The sequence below is a fragment of the Sitophilus oryzae genome, unplaced genomic scaffold (assembly GCF_002938485.1).
Source record: "Sitophilus oryzae breed Bouriz unplaced genomic scaffold, Soryzae_2.0 scaffold_179_pilon_pilon, whole genome shotgun sequence".
NCBI lineage: Eukaryota > Metazoa > Arthropoda > Insecta > Coleoptera > Curculionidae > Sitophilus > Sitophilus oryzae.
In genome coordinates this window covers 2,426,075-2,446,933 of record NW_022146501.1, presented here as the reverse complement: position 1 = coordinate 2,446,933, position 20,859 = coordinate 2,426,075, and the positions used below count along the sequence as shown (strand labels likewise).

At 32.9% G+C, this 20,859-nt stretch overlaps 2 protein-coding genes across 2 annotated transcripts in view; both read left to right on the top strand.

Moving 5' to 3' along the window:
- LOC115882901 (pyrokinin-1 receptor-like) overlaps window positions 1-20,859 on the top strand; it is a 247,929-nt gene that overhangs the window by 165,317 nt on the left and 61,753 nt on the right. The gene's annotated exons all lie outside the window — the stretch shown is intronic.
- LOC115882900 lies at window positions 11,161-13,633 on the top strand. The gene is made up of 2 exons (XM_030901161.1): window positions 11,161-11,396; window positions 11,654-13,633. The coding sequence occupies exon 2, from the start codon at window positions 11,654-11,656 to the stop codon at window positions 13,547-13,549; it is 1,896 nt and encodes a 631-aa protein (XP_030757021.1). The 5' UTR covers window positions 11,161-11,396; the 3' UTR covers window positions 13,550-13,633.

Genomic DNA, 20,859 nt, shown 5'->3' with positions numbered 1-20,859 from the left:
TGCTATAAACATCTATTATACAGAAATAACTTCGTAACTCGTGTATTCTGAATAAAACATTATCAGAAAATTGAAAAATTATTATTCTGATAGATATAATTAATATTCTCTTGAGGTTTAATTATACTGGCATGAAAAAAGTGTCTGGTCGGCTTTTAACCGAAAAAAATATAACTCGTGGTTTCTGAATGTCGCATAAATTGTTTTAAGTAACAACAGGTGTTTTTATCGCATTATCTTAATTTTTTGGGACATTATCGGTCTAGAGTTCTTAATTGTTGAGAGGAAGGCTAAAAGAAGAATTATAATTACATTTTTTAACGATGTATACGATCTACCTCGATCTACCTCAAAAAGGAAATACCACTCCTGCAACTCCCAGTGGACGATATGCCAAGAACGTACAACTTTGACAAACATGTCAATGTAGTATTGAGCAATAAGAAGGATTGGAAGAGCGAAACGCTTGCCCAGCAGTTAAAAGGCCATACCATAACTTGGTATACTGATGCTTCCAAAACCAATACGGGAACAGGGATCGGAGTGTTTGGGCCGAGAGCTAATTACTCCGAACCAATGGGCACTTACCCTAGTATCCTACAGGCAGAAATCTACGCTATCGAGAGATGCGTACAACTTGTCTTAGATAGGAACTATCGGAACCAAGAAATAGCCATCTTATCTGATAGTCAAGCAGCGTTAAAGGCGATCAACTCAGTATCAATCAATTCGAAATTGGTCAAAGAATGCATAGAGAAGCTGGATAAATTAGGCAAAGAAAACAAAGTCCTCCTACACTGGGTGCCTGCTCAAGGGATAGAAGGCAATGAAAAAGCAAATAATCTTGCTAGGAAAGGAGCGAACACTCCACTAACTGGACCAGAACCGTTCTGCTTTCCAAGTGGTAACCAACTCAAGGCGGAACTCAAGAACTTGGAAGATTCCATCCGCAACCTGGAATGGAAATCTTGCAATGGTCTAAGACACTCGAAGAAGTTTCTGAGGGCTTATGATCAAGAAAAATCACAGATCTTCCTGGGTCTGAGTAAGAACAATCTTCGGATTGTCACGGGGTTTTTAACAGTACACTGTCTCCTCAATGAACACCTCAGTAGATTGAAACTAAGAAGAAACGGCGAATGCAGATTCTGTGGGGAAGATGGTGAAACACCAGTACACCTCATCACTGAGTGCGCCGAGACGACAACCATTCGTGCCATGAATTTTAGTACGACTGATATTGGAGATGGAGAACTACCCTCTATAAAACCGTCCCAGATACTGGCTTTTGTCAAAGCCCTGGGACTGTATGATGAGTTATGATTCAAGAAAGGGGGACACAATGGATCTGTAAGGTCGAAGTGATTAACCCCCCTCCCACTAATTCTAAATTCTAAAATTCTAAAAACGATGTATAGGGTGTCCCGCTAAGAATAGCTCTCGGCTGTATGTCGGAAAGTATATTAGCCGTAGGGCCCACGGAAAAAAATATTTATAATTAAAGAGGCTATGATAAATTCCTGGAAATTATTTTCAAGTTTGTAGAACGGCCGTTAGAGGGTGCATCTGCTATGAAAAAAAGAGACCAGAAGTTTTACAGAATTTTACCTAGATAAAAGGTACTATAAATAATAGCTTCATAAATTTCGGTAAATTTTGGATTTGTTTTTTGTTAGAACAATTTTCCCCTATCTGCAAAAATAATAAAGTAGTGGGGGAAGGTTAGATCTGTCTTTGTTTAAATGTTAATAACTGCCAACTGGATGATCAGAATCAAACAAACGAGGGCTCGTTTAAAAGGACGTTCCTTACTCTATATTATACCATAAAAATTATAATAATAAGCTTTTAAACATAGACGCTAGGGGGCACTGTCTTACAATTTAACAAACATTGCGCGTTTTTTTTTCAAAAAAAATAAATGCGATAATACATGTAATTTTAGTTGATAGTAAAGAATAATAAAAGCTTGAAAAGTCAGCGAAAACCGCATCTTGATATCTTCTTTCAAACGGAAGATATTAGCAAAATTATAATAAATACCAAAAAAATAATCCCTTGATTACCTTATTTTTTAATAAGGTAATTAATACCTCATAAAAAATAGTAATAAATACCTTAATTTTAAATAAGGCAGTTTATTCTAATTAAAAATAAGATAGAAATTATTAGTTTATTTTAAAATCGACAATATACCAGATTACTATAATACTAGATGTATTAATATCTACAAATTAAGATGTTAATAACAATGAACAAGAAACGATGCCTCAGTGAAGTCATGGTAGGCTTTGGAAAAAAGTTGCTTTTGACGTAATAGTATAAACGTCAAATTGTTATTGGATCAACATTTTGATAGTCTTCAGCAGCGTTTTTTATCTTTTGATTGCTTTTTCAAAATGCCTCTACTATACTAGGCTATTATTTATTTATAGTACCATTTAGCAAGGCAAAATTCTGTGAAACTTCTGTTTTATTATTTTCCATAGCAGTTGCGCCCTCTAGTGCCTGTTATAAATAACCATAATATGTCAGTATCATTAACTGATGATTACAATTCAATTTTACTCATCTGTAGTCAGTCAAATAATGTGGAAAATTAGTATAACTTTACTACACCCTGTAGATACGATAAATATATTTAAATCTTCTTCTTCACTACCCATAAGATAATTTAAAAGTTAAAAAATCTATGTGGGTTAAACACGAGTCTCTTCAAATTAATTATACAATCTTCGAAAAAAATGAAGCTGTTTTGAAAACGGACTTGCTACACGTTTTGTCTTTTGCATATTTTTAAATCGGTAAATATTTAATATTTGTTTACAATGATGTTGAATAAATTTTAATAAAAATAAATAACCTTAGTACTAATTTTATTAAGATTTCTCTACTCCTTCAATATAGCTTTTACGATTAAAGGTTGATTCTAACTATACCTTCCCTCTCAGCTCCCTTCCGTTTACATAAAATATTATATCATGTAAATGAATAGGGTAATGTACACTATCCGTTCCGTTTCCCTTCCGTTCCATATACTTTCCTTCCAAAAACATAACATAAGCGTATCGGAAACAGCGTTGTCAAGTTTTTACATTTGTACCAGCTCTGTTAAAATTTTAATGATATCTATTTATTCTTTCACCTCTTAAATAAATCTATTACCTTTTTCTAAAGATACAAATTTTTAAAATGGTAAAACTTTGGTAATGATATAAATTGTAAAATAAAAAGTATGGAACTGATACTGAATTTTGATATTTCCCCCTCATTTTGATTATTTCTGTTAAAAGGGTTGGAAATCTTCTCATTACCTTCATTAGAGATAGAGAGGAGGGTTGATATTCAACTGTCATGACAACGGTATCAGTATTCAGTGGCTTCATTTTTATCTTTTTTTTAATTATTACCCTATATGTTTTAAAAGAACCACTTTCAAAATAAACTGGCGTTGCCTTATTATTTTTGAAAAGTGTTGCTTGTCTATTTATTCCAATAAGACGTCCTTATAATAAATTTATTTTAAGCACGAGAGTATTTTATTTCTATAAGAATTGCTAACAGTTTAAATACATTTCTGGTAGGCTTTTGCCACGTGATTAATACTCTCCAATAGGAAGTCATTCCAGATGGATATCGAAAGATGGTGTTTGGCTGGATTGACGGGATAAGCCCGATCAGCCACACATTTTTGTATGATTTTTGTCGCGTTACATTATTTTGAATAGTACACAATGGTATTTATTGTGTATGAAAGTTGTTAGTGACAAAAAGGAGAATTGTATGGTTTACAGGTAATGTGTTGTTTTAGTAGTTGTTTCAAATAATCTATATATGGCAGAACCAAAGTTTTTCTATAAAAGTGACGGAAATGGTGCCGGGCCGAGGGCATTGTGATTTTGAATTTAACGCTGGACGAATTCAACAATTCAAATTTGCAAAGTAATATTTCGCTAGATGATGAATGATAATTCAGATGTAGAGGAATACGAAGTCAAGCTAGCAAAATTGTTAAAAAAAAGTGGAACTTACTACAGCTCGTATCAATATAAAAGGTAAAAAAATATATTGTTGAACATTACAGTATATTCTACAATAATTTTAAAATGTGTATCTTAACCTTCCCTATAACTTTTGTATTTAACATTTATTTGTAATGAGAGAATGGACTTTACTCTATCGTTGACTCACCCTGGACAGAACAGAAATTTGTACAGGGTGGAAAATTTAATGTATTACTCAATTACAATATTTTTTCGCTAAAGGAGTGATTGACTTTCGAGTCTTTCAAGAAATTTAAGAACCCCACTTTTTTAAATTCAAAATAGCGCGGTTTTCTCATCTACAGTGGCGTTAGGAACTTAAAGAATACTGTGTTTTTGCAATTATACGATTTAGAAAATCTGCAAATTCTGTATACTCTGTATAAAAATCTTCGCCATTCTACAATGTGCGAGAGAAAACAATAGAAGAGCTTATTCAGATAAGCTCATCAATATATGCTCAGACAGTCAGGCGGCACTTGGGGCGCTTATGAGCCCAAAGGTATCGTCGAGACTCGTCTGGGAATGCCTAGGTGAACTGGAAGCTCTGGCTCGACGGAACAGAATTAAATTATTCTGGGTGCCGGGTCACAGCGGCATCCAACGCAACGAAAAAGCCAATGAGCTAGCTAGGCAAGGATCATCGGCATCTTATCTTGGTCCAGAGCCAGTACTGGGAATACCCAAATGTATGGCCCGTAGTGCATTAAAACTCTGGATCAGGGAAAAGCAGAATGTCCACTGGAGAAACAGACAGGGGCACAGGCACAGCAAGGCTTTTATCCAAGGACCTAGCTCCAAAACCGCAAAAGAACTGCTAATGCTTAGCAGGAATAAATTGCGGATTACAACAGGCTTCTTGACAGGACATATGGCTGTCAAGTGTTACCCGAACAAGCTCAATCTGTATCAAGGAAGTCTTTGCTGCAGACTCTGCGATAAAGATCCTGAAACAGCGGAGCACATAATATGTCACTGCGAGGCTCTAGATCGCAAGCGACACTGTTTATTTGGGAAAGCTAGGCTAGAACCGGAGGATCTATGCTCCCATCCTATCAAGGACCTGCATAAGTTAGTGCAGGGCACAGGGATAGGAGAATGAGTGCAGATATAGAAAGGGGACAAACACAATAGACCTCACAGGTCGCAGTGTTTCCGGCAGAGGACGGCCCCTTATTGTGGAAAAAAAAAATACTCTGTATAGAAAAATTATCTGTTTCAGGTTAACTCCAGTTTTAAGATGGAAAAAGTATGTCATATATTTAACTAAACGTTGTTTATATTTTTTTAGAATCTCTGTGACCTTTGAAGGAATCTAATAAAGGCAGATCAATTCCAGGAGGAATTTTGGAGGACATTCAATACAATAATTGTATTTACCTACTTATCACCAGAAGTTTAATTCCGAAATAAAGTTATTTTACTAACTAATTTGATATTTATTTTATTTAAATTGTTAGTACTGACCATAAACTTAAAATAAAATATTTTAAGTCTATGGTACTGACCCTATATGATTAACATCGACTCAAGCTTTAAACAAAGTGACATATTAATAGATAATTAAGCATTGCACACAAAATATAAAGAGAAAGGCTTGAAATAAAAGGAATGTATTTGAAAAACAAAAGGAAAACACTAATAAACAAATATATATTTCTTTAAATCAAATAGGTAGCATTATTTTTGTTTTAAATCTGATATACCACTAACAATGACAATGATCATGTATGTTTTATATGTACGAGTATATCCATAAAATCAATAGATGCCTTATTAATTCAATTATGACCATTAATGAGGCCAATATATGTTTGATTTTATTTGATTCATTAGCATTTTTTTTGATTTTACAATGTTTTTTCTCTCAGTGTTCTATGAATTTCTACGAAAGTATTACCATAATATGCATTTCCTTAAACTACCTACCTTATTCATTAATAAAAACTCTCTATCCTTACAAAGGACATAAAAGCCAGACTGAATGCATAAAATAACACTTAAAAGCATTCTAAATCAGCACAAAGCTACATTAACAGTACTTTCTAACGCGTAAGAATTTTTCTAATCCTGCTCTTATTTCGTATGCCTATATCTCCAAAATCTCCCCACTTTATTTGACCATATTTCAAGGCAGAGTATTTGAGACACCGAAATCTTTTTATTGCAGATTATTTTTGCTTTATACAAGCTTCGAAAGGATCAAAAGACCATTAGGATTTTTTTTAACTTATCCCAACAAATTTGTGGAAGTCATTTACATTTTTTGTCGGCGTGTAAACTAAAAATTATGAAAATGTATGCTGGAAAGGCTATAAATAACACTAAAATAGGATTTATGTAGAGCTTATGTTTTAAATATCATTATGTAGGGATGATTTTTTTTATTCTGAAAAAAAGAGCTTTCCCACTTCAATATATCATTCTTAGGGAAATCAAATGACGCATAATATACCTAAGATTAGATAGAGAGTAGTAATAAACGTTTTGGTTCGCCTATATTTATTTATACATAAAATATGTACTCAGGAAACCGAGTTCTTTCAAAACCTGAAGGTAAAATGTAGGTTTGTATTTAAAAAAAATTAAGTTGGCCTCTGTATCTCTCAAATTTTCTGCTAATTTGAAAATCTAAAAATACTATCAGATAGCCCTAATAAAGTGGCTATGAGAATGTGCAATTAGTTTTTTGATTTTCTTAAAAGTAACAACAAGAAAAAATAAAATTCCCGTTTTTTTTTCAAAAAACTCCGTAATCTTGGTGAACAACATTTTAATGAACAGTGCTTTCCATAAAATCAATAAAATGAAAAATATACGAAGTGATATAGGTACATGTACTGATTTCTTTCGAAAATCGACAAATGATGATGATCCCTTGACTATGATCCCTTCCCGGACCCGACTATGATCTCTTCCCGGACACAAACGGTACATTGTGAGACAGGAAATTGTAGAGAGAAATAAGCCCTATAATAAAGGATCCAACATTTTAATGAACAGTGCTTTCCATAAAATCAATAAAATGAAAAATATACGAAATAATATACATGTACTGATTTCTTTCGAAAATCGTCAACTATGAAACTATGAACCCTTCCCCGACACAAACGCTACATTGTGAGACAGGAAATTGTAGAAAGAAACAAGCCCTATAGCAAAGGATACAACATTTTAATGAACAGTGCTTTCCATAAAATCAATAAAATGAAAAATATACGGAATAATATATATGTACTGATTTCTTTCGGAAATCGACAACTATGAAACTATGATCCCTTCCCCGACACAAACGGTACATTGTGAGACAGGAAATTGTAGAGAGAAACAAGCCCTATAACATAGGATACAACATTTTAATGAACAGTGCTTTCCATAAAATCAATAAAATCAAAACGAAATAATATACATGTACTGATTTTTTTTCGAAAATCGATAACTATGAAACTATGATCCCTTCCCCGGCACAAACGTTACATTGTAAGACAGGAAATTGTAGAGAGAAACAAGCCCTATAACGTAGGATACAACATTTTAATGAACAGTGCTTTCCATAAAATCAATAAAATGAAAAATATAGGAAATAATATACATGTACTGATTTCTTTCGAAAATCGACAACTATAAACTATGATCCCAGGGGATACAGGAATTTATTTTCGGGGGGGGCCCAAATAAAAAGTAATGTCGAATATGCTATTTAGGGCGCCATATTTAACCCAACAGCTTAATATTTAACTTAATTTACAGATTTTGTATCCGCCTCTGTATCCGCCACTGTATGATCCCTTCCCCGACACAAACGGTACATTGTGAGACATGAAATTGTAGAGAGAGACAAGCCCTATAAGAAATATAAAAAATATACGTTGCTCTTTGGGACTAGGTACATCCCAAAGCGCAATTTTGCCCCAATTTAACTATGTTTGTATCTATTACGCTTACCGAGATACTAATGCTCGTACCTCGAATTTGTAGCACCCTGTATACAGGGACACCCTGTATATAGTCTGTGGTTATACCAATAATTGATGACCGGATAGTTCTTACTTATTCCGCACTTTACATCCTGGACTGCTGTAATTTAAATTGTAATTTAAATTCTGCTCTGCACTTTAACTCGAATTTCGAGGTATAATTTGTTAAAATACTTTATGAATTATTGAAAGGGTTTTAAGTCGTCAGGTTATCGTAAGGGCTAATAAGGGAGATATCTTTGTATTTTGCACACTGTCCTACATAAACAAGAAGGGTGAAGTGGAGAGGCATTAAAATTAATATCTTTAAGATGAAATTCGTGTTTGTATTTTCATATTAATTCCTTTGAATAAAATGTAGGTCAGTCTTTGGAATAATGAAATTAGTTCAGTCGTCAGTCACCAGAGTCACCAGCCGTTTTTGCTTTAATTTAAATAAATGTATATTTTTAGTCCATGAGAATAGGGTTTCAAATACGATGTTTTTGTAAAAACTTGAATTTTTTATATAAGTTACTTTGAAACATCCAAAAAACGAATTGTAAAACATTTTTTTAAATTCACCCCTAAGAAGGGGTGAAATAAATAATAAAATTATTTTTTCGAAATTTCGGAGAAACGGTAGGGACTAGAAAAAAAGTTGTAGACCGTTAAATTTTACATAAAAATGGTCTCTATACTTTTTTTGCTCAAATCAAAATTAACCGAGATAGGGTGGCTAGAAGCTAGGGGTATTATTTTAATTTATATATTCCTACATAAACAAGAAGTGTGAAGTGGAGAGGCATTAAAATTAATATCTTTAAGATGAAATTCGTGTTTGTATTTTCATATTAATTCCTTTGAATAAATGTAGGTCAGTCTTTGGAATAATGAAATTAGTTCAGTCGTCAGTCACCAGAGTCACCAGCCGTTTTTGCTTTAATTTAAATAAATGTATATTTTTAGTCCATGAGAATAGGGTTTCAAATACGAAGGTTTTGTAAAAACTTGAATCTTTATATAAGTTACTTTGAAACATCCAAAAAACGAATTGTAAAAGATTTTTTTAAATTCATCCCTAAGAAGGGGTGAAATAAATAATAAAATTATTTTTTCTAAATTTTGGAGAAACGGCAGGGACTAGAAAAAAAAGTTGTAGACGGTTAAATTTTACATAAAAATGGTCTCTATACTTTTTTTGCTCAAATCAAAATTAACCGAGATAGGGTGGCTAGAAGCTAGGGGTCAATGGATCGGGATGACTTTTTTTAAATGGAACACCCTTAATATTATTGCATTTTTGGCTTCGTTTTAGATCACTTTACTTAACCCTTGATCGGAATATTATAACAAACAGGAATAAAGATTTTTTAACCAATGTTTATTCAAGATCATGTTTTGTCAATTTTACACATCTTTTATGTTTTATTATTTATCTCGAAAACTATTATAGATTGGACTAGGTTAGTATAACAGAAAAATTATCAGAGATGAAAGTAGTTTCGAAAAAATGTTATAATATACCAGGTGTTCAATTTAAAATAACAAAGATGCTACCACTTTTACTATGAAGCGGCAACACTGTAATGCGGAAAATATTTTAGACAGATGGAGCAAGCGCTTTTATGCAAAAATCTATATTTAAAAAAATATCCCATAAACGTCTAACGTACCACGGCCGTGAATCACCCTGTATACTATCTATTTTTATACGTATGAGATTTAATAGGACACCCTGTGAATATTTATTAAATTCTGAAAAAAACATTTTGCGAAAAACTATCTCTAATTGAATGAAATATAACACATATTTAATAGTTAGTTTTTATACAAGACGATAAAATGATATTTTATCGTTGATCGAAAAGATTAATGAATTAATTTCAAGAGACGATAATGTAATTTTATCGTCGTGTATAAAACAATATTTTTTTTCCATAGCGAGTTACGTTATAAAAAAATATTCAGAAATTATTATTTCAAGGAATTTATTACGAGCAGAAAAAATATTGTGCTGGGTTGGCGTTAGTTTCTATGTAATTTGACAAATAAATAAAGCTGTCTCTTTAGTTGTCACTTTTGAGTAAATATTTTTTAATTCTCTTTCATAGATAAAAGAAACAAGTTTAGATTGGAAAGTGCCCATAAGGACAATGTAAACACTATTTGGCGCTATTCTTGCAACGGTCGCGACCCAAAACTTTTGAAAATTTCGGAGCGGTTCGGCTTTTTCCGGAATTATATCGCCCAAATATTGTTTATTCAAATTTATTATTATTTTCGTTTAATTTTATAAATAAAATACAGTGTGTTGCATACAAGAAACTTTATTTTATATAAGGACGCATGTATGAAATACCTATGAAACACTGGAAACCGACGTTATGCCATGATCCACGATGGTTTTTGCAGTTCACAGTTCACAGTTCACAGCACAGCTTTTTAAGTTTTTAATGCCACTTTTTCACAATTATCACCGGTTGGAGTAAATAAAACTTGAATTAAACTCACAAGATAGCAATAATTACTTTGAAAATGTACGTTATAAACACTTTTCGGAATTTCTTTAATGAGAGCGGTTTAGATTTTGAAAGATTATTATGATTTTTGAAGATTCTGACTTTGACAAGAGAAAATTATTTCTGTTTTTGTTTGCCGTTGTTCTTAGCGACCGCTATAGCAGCGCCAGATCACGTATAACGGTCGCGACCCAAAATAATTTCGCGACCCAAAATTTTTACGGGCTTTCCAATCTAAACTTGTTGCATTTATCTATGTTCTCTTTGTCGATTGCTGATTGAATTGGAACCAGAAATGGCTCAAAACGAAATAAGTAAATTACCAACAGATATTCAGGCTGAGGCGACAAACGCCATATCCAAACTACTTCCATTTAAATTCCGAATAACTTATGAAAAGGAATACAAAAATTTTCAAAAATGGCAGCAATTAAAAAACGTGCGAGAAGAAAAGTGTATAACCTATTTTAACCTATCCTCGCTGTGAAAGTATCATTTAATCTACCCTTACGGTTAAAGTTCTATTTTATCTACTATTTTTGATAGATATAAGGCAATTTTAACAGTTGCTACAAAAAAAAATATTAACTTTTTTCTAACATAAATACATTTTCGATTTAGATTTAAACTAATAGGGGAAAGTGGGGTAAGTTGACGAAGCGGGTAAAATGACGAATGTCGATAAAATCATTATAACGTAATATATTTCCATTCGCATAGGAAGCGCCATCTCGTTAGTGTACCCTGAAGTAACTCAAATAGTTTGGAAAGGCTTGGACGGCGTGCTTTTCTGTTAGAACTGATTTGTGGATTTCACGTGTGTCGGTAAACATTTTCGTACAGTGTTTTTAAGGTTTACAGTGTTCCAAATTAAGGTAAGACCGAAATAAAATATTACATATAAAAAACTAGGTATATATGCATGTTATGCTAAAAAAGTTTGCATAAACAAAGCTATTTATTAAATATTTTCTCATGGAACATTAAACATAACCTCTAGGGGCAAGATGGCCCGGGTAAGTTGACGAGTTCGTCATCTTACCCTACTGATCGTCATTTTACCCCATTATTTAATTTATTACAGCTCCGAATGGAGAAATAAGTATTTCGTAAAATGTTGTGCTCTTTTTAGATGCCTCGAATATACCAAAGAAAGACAAACAGACGTGCGTGGGATGAAAATGCTATGATTGCGGCTGTGCATGAAGTATTAGATGGAAAATCTTGCAATGGTGTGGCTTCTCTATACGACATCCCAGAACCGACTCTGCGCAGGTATGTGAAAAAAATGAAAAATGATCTGCAACTACCGATGCATGGAGGGAGATATTCTACTACGTTTAATTTAAACCAGAGCCAGGCACTAGTAAATTATATTACCTTGATCGACAAAAGAGGTTTTGGATTGACAGCCATACAACTAAGGAAGTTAGCCTATGACTTTGCTGAAGAACAAGGAATAACACATCGTTTTAACAAGGAACGGAAACTAGCAGGAAAGGATTGGTTATCTAATTTCATTAAAGATAATAAAATAAGTCTAAGAACTGCTGAGGCCACTTCAGTTGCGCGTTTAATGTCTTTTAACAAGCCCGCTGTCCAAAAGTTCTTTGACATTCTACGCGAAGTTCTGGAAAAATACAAATTTAGTCCCGACAGAATCTACAACGCCGACGAAAGTGGCCTGTCGTCTGTTCCGTGCAAACTACCAAAAGTTTTAAGTCCAGTCGGGACTAGAAGAGTAGCTAAAGCTGTTTCGGCCGAACGAGGCAAAAATACTACTGTTGTGTGCGCAGTTAATGCAGTTGGCAACTATGTCCCTCCTTATTTTATATTTGGTCGCATTCGTATGAAGGAAGAATTACTCTATGGTGCTCCAATAGGTTCGGATGGCACTGCACAAAAAAATGGATGGATGTGCACTGAAATTTTTGTTAAATACTTACACCATTTTTCCAAATATGCTCATTCATCGCCGGAAACCCCTGTTCTTCTTATGGTAGACAATCACTCTTCTCACATATCTTTACCTGCAATCAACTATTGTAGGCAAAAGGGGATAATCATGATTGGATTCCCACCACATACAACACACAGGTTACAACCGCTTGATGTATCATTTTTTGGCCCGCTGAAGTCGTTTTTTAGCCGAGAATGCGACAATCATCTCGTAAATCACCCTGGGCAGCTAATTGGGGACAAACATATTTGTCAGCTATTTGGAAAAGCATATAATAGGGCCGCAACGGTATCAAATGCTGTGAACGGCTTTAAAAAATGCGGTCTTCAACCTTTTGACCCTTTTGTATTTGGCGACGACGATTTTGTAATGGCTGAAACAACTGAAAGGGCACCGCATCAACCACCCGTTTATCAAAATTCCGATAATGAATCTGATGATGATATTCCTCTAATAAATTTTGTGAAACCCCAAAAGGATATTGAGAAAAAATCAACAATAAATATGACTTCAAATTCCCCAACAAGTGAAATAGTTTCAAGCACACCTCGTCATTTCGAAAAAGTAACGCAAGTAAAAAGAAATCTGTTTAGGGCGGAAAATAAAGAAAATGAGCCAATTCCTGGAACGAGTCAAACCGATAATAAACTGAATGAAGTGACACTTCAAAAAATTCGACCTTTTCCAAAAGCCGAAAGGGGGGGAAATTGTAAAAGGAAGAAGTTGACAGCTAGTGTAATAACCAGTACACCCATTAAAGAACAGTTGGAGGATAAGGAATATCAGATAAGACAAAGAGAAGAAAAGAAACGAAAAATTATAGAAAAAAAAAGTCAAAAAATCCCTAAGAAGCTAAAAGAATCAACAATTGCTTCCAAAAAAGAGAAAGTAATGCCACTGACCCCTCCCAAGAAAACTAAAGAATCTATTTTCTGCCCTGGTTGTGATGAATTATACCAGGATCCCCCAGTGGAGGACTGGATTAGTTGCAGCAATTGCCAGTATTGGTGGCACGAAGCTTGCAGCAACTACAATGGTGTAAGTGAGTTCGTTTGTGATTACTGCTAAATCCATTATGTTAGTCAACTTACCCCATTATGTTAGTCATCTTACCCTTTAGTGGGGGTAAGATGACAGATTTGCAGTATATTAAAAAACATTTAAGAAAAGTGTATAACCTATTTTAACCTATCCTCGCTGTGAAAGTATCATTTAATCTACCCTTACGGTTAAAGTTCTATTTTATCTACTATTTTTGATAGATATAAGGCAATTTTAACAGTTGCTACAAAAAAAAATATTAACTTTTTTCTAACATAAATACATTTTCGATTTAGATTTAAACTAATACTTAGCAACTAAATTTTTTTTTTATTTTCCTTTTTACAAAATCCAGTCAAAGGCTTTTAATAAATCTACTACGATAGCAGAAAAATTACTAGCTTTAATGTTTCAGAATTAAATTCTGAAAAAAAAAACATTAAAGGCTATTATCCTTTTCCGCCTTCATAAAATCTACTAGCGAAACATAATTCTCTAGGCATACCGAAAAAAAATAACTAAGAAGAAAATTCTCCAGAGAATTATTGCTAGGCAGCTTACCTCAAATTAAAATTTGTTTGAAACAATAAAAGTCGAGGCAGTGAGATTCTATTGTCCGTTGGAGTTATTGTGAGGTTTAGTAGAACACGGAAAACGGGTGAAATTACATTATTTTTTCGAAATTAAAAGTACCCATCAAATCGCCAGAATTAATCCTTGTCCGTATTTTTAATTTTGCCGTTTTCCGTTTTGTCGACGTGACATTCTTTGATTTTTATTAATTTTTTAATTAGATCTTGCTTTTCAGTAGGTATTGCTGCTCACTTCTTTTCTGTTAAAAGTTATACTTTAAAAGACTAGAGTGCGGTAGTAGAATCGTCTTTACAAGAGGTAGAATTTTTATTATTAACATTTTAAGAATGATGCATCCCATTTTTACATTTCGAAATTTTCATACCGTTTTAGCAAAGAATAAAAACAATTAAAATACGGTTGAATTTTCATCAACCTTATAGATCTATTTTGCCTCTCTTTCTTCAGTTATAACTTACTAGCGTGTACCAGCGACTTCGTTCGCGTCGAATTAATCATTTGTAATGGTGATGATAAAGCAAAGCAAGAATTTCCATTAACATACAAACTGGATAAAATTTTCTCACATTTATGTCAACATGAGAAAAAACAATATGGCGATATTATTATATAACTTGGTAATATATGAGGGGTAGTTTCATCTCGTTGGAATTTGACTTTCGAAAAATCCGTTTGCCAAAAATAAGCTTTTTACGTCAAGTAGTTTCAGCAGAATCTTGGTTAAGAAATTACCCAACTTTTTGGAACACCCTGTATGATTTTTAAAAATATTCAAAATATGTAAAAAAACAAAATAAATTATGCTTGTCCAAGCGTTTTCTCGAAAGACTAACCGTTTTTTAAATAACAAATATTATAATATTTGAGGGGCGTTTTCACCCTCTTGGAATTTGAGATTCGCGAAAGCTTTTCTTATCGAATGTCTACACCCCACAGTCAATCCGTTTGCCAAAAATCAGCTTTAAACGCCAAGCAGTTTAAGCAGAATCGTGATTACTCAATGGTCATATTTTATGAAACACCCTGTATAAATTTATAAAAAATCTTAAAATATGTAAAACAACAAAATAAAATATACGTGTTTAAGCGTTTTTTCGGAAATTTGACAGTTTTTTAAATAAAAAATATTGCAATATTTGAGGGGTGGTTTCACCCTCTTGGAACTGGAATTTCGAAAAATCCCTTCTTATCAAACCTCTATACCCTAGAATCAACCTGTATGCCAAAATTGAGCTTCTTACGTTGAGTGGTTTGAGCAGGATCGTGATTAATCAGTATGTCAGTCACTTAAGGATTTTATATATTAGTATAGAACATGCAGTCTCAGGGCTTTGACAGAAGCCACTATCTGAGACGGTTTTGCAGAGGTTCTCCATCTTATCCATTGTTTTCCTGCCACTGTCCTCACGTCATTGACTGGTCTCATTTTTGGTCGGTCCACACTTCTTGTTGTTCCCCTAGGTCTCCATTATCTTTGCGCCCATCGGTCTGGATACTGTCTTGCCACATGTCCGATCCATTACCACTTCAGACTTGCCACTCTTTTTACCACATCTATTAGTTTTGTTTTTTGACTTCTATGGGTGTTCCTCATTTTTTCCCTCATGGTGACTCCCAACATGATTCTCGCCATGGCTCTTTGAGATTGGCTAGAGATCGCGAAACATGGAAAAACCTAGAAGAGGCCTATATCCAACACTGGATGGAACCAGGCTGAGAAGAATAGATTCAACCGTATATTCATATTTTGATATTTTTTCTCCATAACGGCAAAGTTTACAGAATAAAATATAAGTTCCGTCACTTGTGCCGGCGGCAGGTATCAAAAGCCGCTTCACGCACGTGTTTCCCAGTGTATTACTGGTGTGTAGACTTTGGACCCAGCATACACGGCGGATCACGTTCGGCGTATTACTCTGATTTTGGCGTTATTACAGAGTGGTCTCGCATGCATATGGAATTATTTTTCAAGTGATTATTTAATTTTCATTGCAAAATGTTACTGATCACATTAGCCTTAGTTAATTATTTATTAGTTTATTATAAAAAGCATAATTATTTTTATTATTTCTTAAAAATAATATTGAGTTTTCGCCACTGGAAAAAATATTTTAAAATATCTAATTAGAATTATTCAAGAACACTTTATTTTTACACGAAAAATCATATACTGGGTGTGTCTCAAAAGTGGCTTATCCCTATAACTTTTTTATTTTTTCAGATAAAAAAACGAGATTTGGTGTGTTAGTATATGACCTAAATTAGGATTGATTAACGTTTTCAATTTCTTTCGGTCACTTCTGGTTTCACCGAAAATGACTACAACTTTTGATTTTTAAACGGCAACCTCGACATTTTTCTACTTTATTCGATAAAAAATGACACTCTGAATAGAACGACATATTATATGTCAACTTTTGGCATTTTAGCTTAAAAAAATCTTTTAAAATTTCAATATTGAGTGTCATAGCTCTTTTAAAAACAAAACTTTAATCAAGGAGCCCTGGGAAAAATAGATTTGATCGTCTAATGTTTTCCATGTCTTGTCTTTGCCGGTTAAAAGATGCCCAAATGGTATTTTTAACCATATCTTAATTTTTTTCAAATGGAAAGAGGGTGGCTCATTAGTATATTTGGAAAAAGTATTTTTTACGAATAATTTCATGCCACACACTGGGTATTTCGAGTCAAATTGTCGTTATATACCGCGTGTTACACTTTCAAATAAATCATATGTGAAACTGTTGAAAACTGACATATGATATGTCTTTCTACTCAGAGTATCATTTTCTATCGAATAACGTAAAAAAATACCGGGGATACCATTTAAACATCAAATGTTGTTGACATTTAGTAGTTTCAGCTTTGAATTTTATAGTGTACGTAATTCGTGTTGGAAAACCATATTACGCACTCATGGAATACTGCACTCGTGCGTAATATTATTTTTTCCAAAACACTCGTTACGTAATATACGTTTACATTATTTACTGTTGATATTGTGTAGCTTTATTTTTTGTGTTTGTTTTTAAAATTTATTTTATTTTTGCTATATCTTTTTTATCTTGCCATGTCTAAATATTTATATGCAATACACCAATAAACTAATAGTATATTTTTTCTTTTGTAGATTTACTATTAGGTATTTTTGAAATACCCCACGTTCCCCTGCACCTTGTCGCACCTTGCGATCGGTAAAAATGCGGCTTCTATTTACTCCGGCTTCCACTCCTGTTTTCATCGAAATCCGGCGTATCGGATGAGGCGGCTTCTGGCTTTTGATACGCGATTATCAAAGTGCCGATGCTAAGTGACCGAACTTATATTTTATTCTGTAAACTTTGATAACGGTAAAGAAATTTGAAAAGTATAAATAATAGGATTAACCATTTTTAAGCAGGATTTTTTGTATGAAGAATGAATTTTTCTTAAAATGTTCATAATAAAAAGGATTTTTGAAAACAGAAACAAATAAAACTGTTCTTAACAATTTAATTTTAAAATTTTTATTTTTGTTTTTTGTTGTCTTGATATTTATTATTTTTTTTTTTGTGTTACTTTTAATGTCTTTTTTTGTACATTTTTTTTGAAGAATCGTTCAAAATGGAATAAAATACAAAATACGTTTACAGGTTACTGAATACACGTACTTTTGTTAGATTTCTTTAACCAGCATAAATCATGATTGAAGATCTGACGTCACGTCACAGCAGAAAAAATAAGATTCCCCTATTGTGTTTTTATACAATATAAAATAATAATAGGGTTGAAGAAACCCATTTATATTGTGCAAAAAACAACAATAAACGGTTAGAACCCTCTGTTATGGAACAAAGTAAACTAATATGAGATGTTTTTTTTTGGAAATCAGATTAATACTTCCTGGACAAGATTAAATTGTTCCAATTACTTAGATATTTTATAGGTATATTTATTTCAATAAAATCAAATAATTCTTGGTTTGTAAAATATTTTTTTTATTTGAAGTGTTTTGGTTGTTTTACAATTAAAAGCGTAATTTAACAAATTATTAATTTAGTCTGTTTTCCGTTTCATACCTTGGTTTCACTTTCCATTTCTGTTTTCCAACTATTACACAGTAAAAATTAAGTTAGCATGGAGTCATTGGCGTAACCCCAAGCAGCAAGTGGACGTCGGGACAACGTTGTGTCACGCGACCAAACGTCGGTGCGCAACGTCAGTCTGCACTAGTTTGGAGAATAATTTTTGGGTCGAAACGACGTTGGATACCGACGTTGGCTAGAAGCCTAATTTAGTACAAACTGCAACATTGTTTAAAATCCTGATTCATAGAAATACAAAACTAATATGGCGTCTAAGTCGCGTTTTATCCTTAGATTAAGAATAAGTTTTATCCTAAATTGGGATAATTATAGTAAAAATATTACTTTTATGATTTAGTTAGAGACATATGTCAGATGGCAGTGAAGGAAAACAAAACAAAAGTATTTAAGTGTGGAGGATGTTCGGAGATCATAATTATTGAAACACTTTAACCGACTCTGTAACTCGTTACCCAAGGCAAAAAAGTTAAACGCAAACAACTTTATTGATAAATGTATTGTTTCTACTTTGAGAAATACTAATGGGCCTTAAAATTGAAGAAGTTTTAAAAATTTTCTTGAATTTTTTTTTAGTAAAATGAGAATAATTTATTCGCAGTCGAAAAAATTGTTTCCGCGTGATTTTTAGGGTCAAATATTTCAAGTTAATGTATTCAAAAAGCAGGAATTGCTATTTTAGGAACGAAACATTTTCTTATTAAACAACATGGCGGCTTTCACTTTGTTGTTTTGGGAGATTAAGATGGAGTAGTTCGAGTAGTCGCATACTGGACTAATAAAGTCGCAGTTCGGCCTTAACAGGTACTATACTAGTCGCAAGATTGCCTAATTTAGTCATCCTAGAGTCTAGCTTGTGCCGCCCTCTATAATCTAAATAAACGAGGGAGTGGATAAACTATCGGTAATATATGTAGATGTATATTTAAATTTAGTTTTATATGTACCTTTCTTATGTCCCATTTTAATTAAGTTTTTTGTTTTAAGTCTGACTGAACAAAACAATGAAGTGAAAATTTAAGATTTAAGGTTATGTTATGGTTCAATACAGTTGCAAAAAGGTAGTGACTCGACGTCCTACCAACGTAAGAATAAGGAAATCTAAACAACGTTGGAATTAGTAAAACAGACGACGTTTGCATAATGTTGGAATAGGTCCTGAAACTGACGTCGGAAAACTCTATATTGTCCAACGTTGTAACTACGTTGTCCGAATCACCTAAAGATCACTTAAGCAAAAAAGGTTACAAGACAACGTTTATTCGACGTCGCAGAAGCTTCTACTTTGCTGTAGTACTAGTCCAACGTCGGCACAACGTTATAAAAATGTTTAAATTTATTTTAATACCCAAGGTAGGGAGCTAACTATTTTTTGTAACTAATCCAACGTTGTGTTTAGTAAACATGTGGTCGCAAGTCGTGAAAATGCTACTTGGGACTACAGGGGTGCCCGGGGGTGCTGCCCCCGCTGACCCTTGACTGCAGTCAGAGAAGTAAGTTTGATTAGTAAGCACATTATACCACTTTCAAAGTTAGTTTTTATTAAATTCTGTGATTATTAGTTTGTGCATTAAGAGCATCGTCTTGTTATTACCACTTATGGCATTGTAAGATGTACAGGGTGAGTCAACGATAGAGTAAAGTCCATTATCTCATTTGTTTCGAGGTTTACAAAAAAATGTTTAATATAAAAGTTATAGGGAAGGTTAAGATACACATTTTAAAATTATTGTAGAGTATACAGGGTGCTTCAAAAAAGTGTGGCGGGTATAACATATATTTTTTTAAATGCAACACCCTATTTTTTGTTTTATTTTTAGATTCTGCGTAAAATTCCATAACTTTTTTGTATATAATGTTATATACCTAAAATTAATAGTTTTTGTAATATTTAAATTTGTTTAAACAAATGGTAAATTGCAGTGTGATAAAAAATTGTCAGTGGTATCATTCTTTCTGAAGTTGCAATACCAAAATTTGGTAGGAGAGTTTAATAAAGATGAAAAAAAGGATATATGTAAAGATATTTTAGTTAAATGCTACAGGGTGTTCAAAATATATTTATGAATATCAACTACTTAAAATTAAAAAATCTCAAATTTTTCAAATGGTACACCCTATATATTTTCATTTTTTTTCTGATAGATTTTGCAAAGCTCTTCAACTTTTATTAAGTATGTCATATACCTATTTTTAATAGTTTGCGATTTATTCCAATTTTTTCTAGTTTTACACTAATTTTTAATACAATTACGCTATAACGTCATAGTTGCCGTGACAAAACGAAAGTATTTACTACTTATCTTTAACAAGTAGTTTAATAATTAATTGCAATAATTGTTATTATTAGTTAAAATTAATTAAATTTACTCTAATCAACTAAAATCGTAATCGTGAATTTCTTAGTGTATTTCTATATTATGAAAGATAACAATTGGATTTTCCGTCGGGGTTAATAGCCACAGATTAGGGTAATACTAACTAGATTATCTAATTGTTGACGACTACCGATATAGGAATTTTTTTCGACATACAGTCATACAGTAAAGTTTTTTTCTCGTAGTAATTCTGATTTATAATTCATTTCATAAAGCCAATATTACAGCTGCGAAACCATCCCATTACACACTGAAAATAATATAATATAATATGAAAATGTTT

Excerpts from the sequence above, each read along its gene's own strand:
- LOC115882900 (XM_030901161.1), top strand. The coding sequence starts at position 11,654 with ATGCCTCGAATATACCAAAGAAAGACAAACAGACGTGCGTGGGATGAA.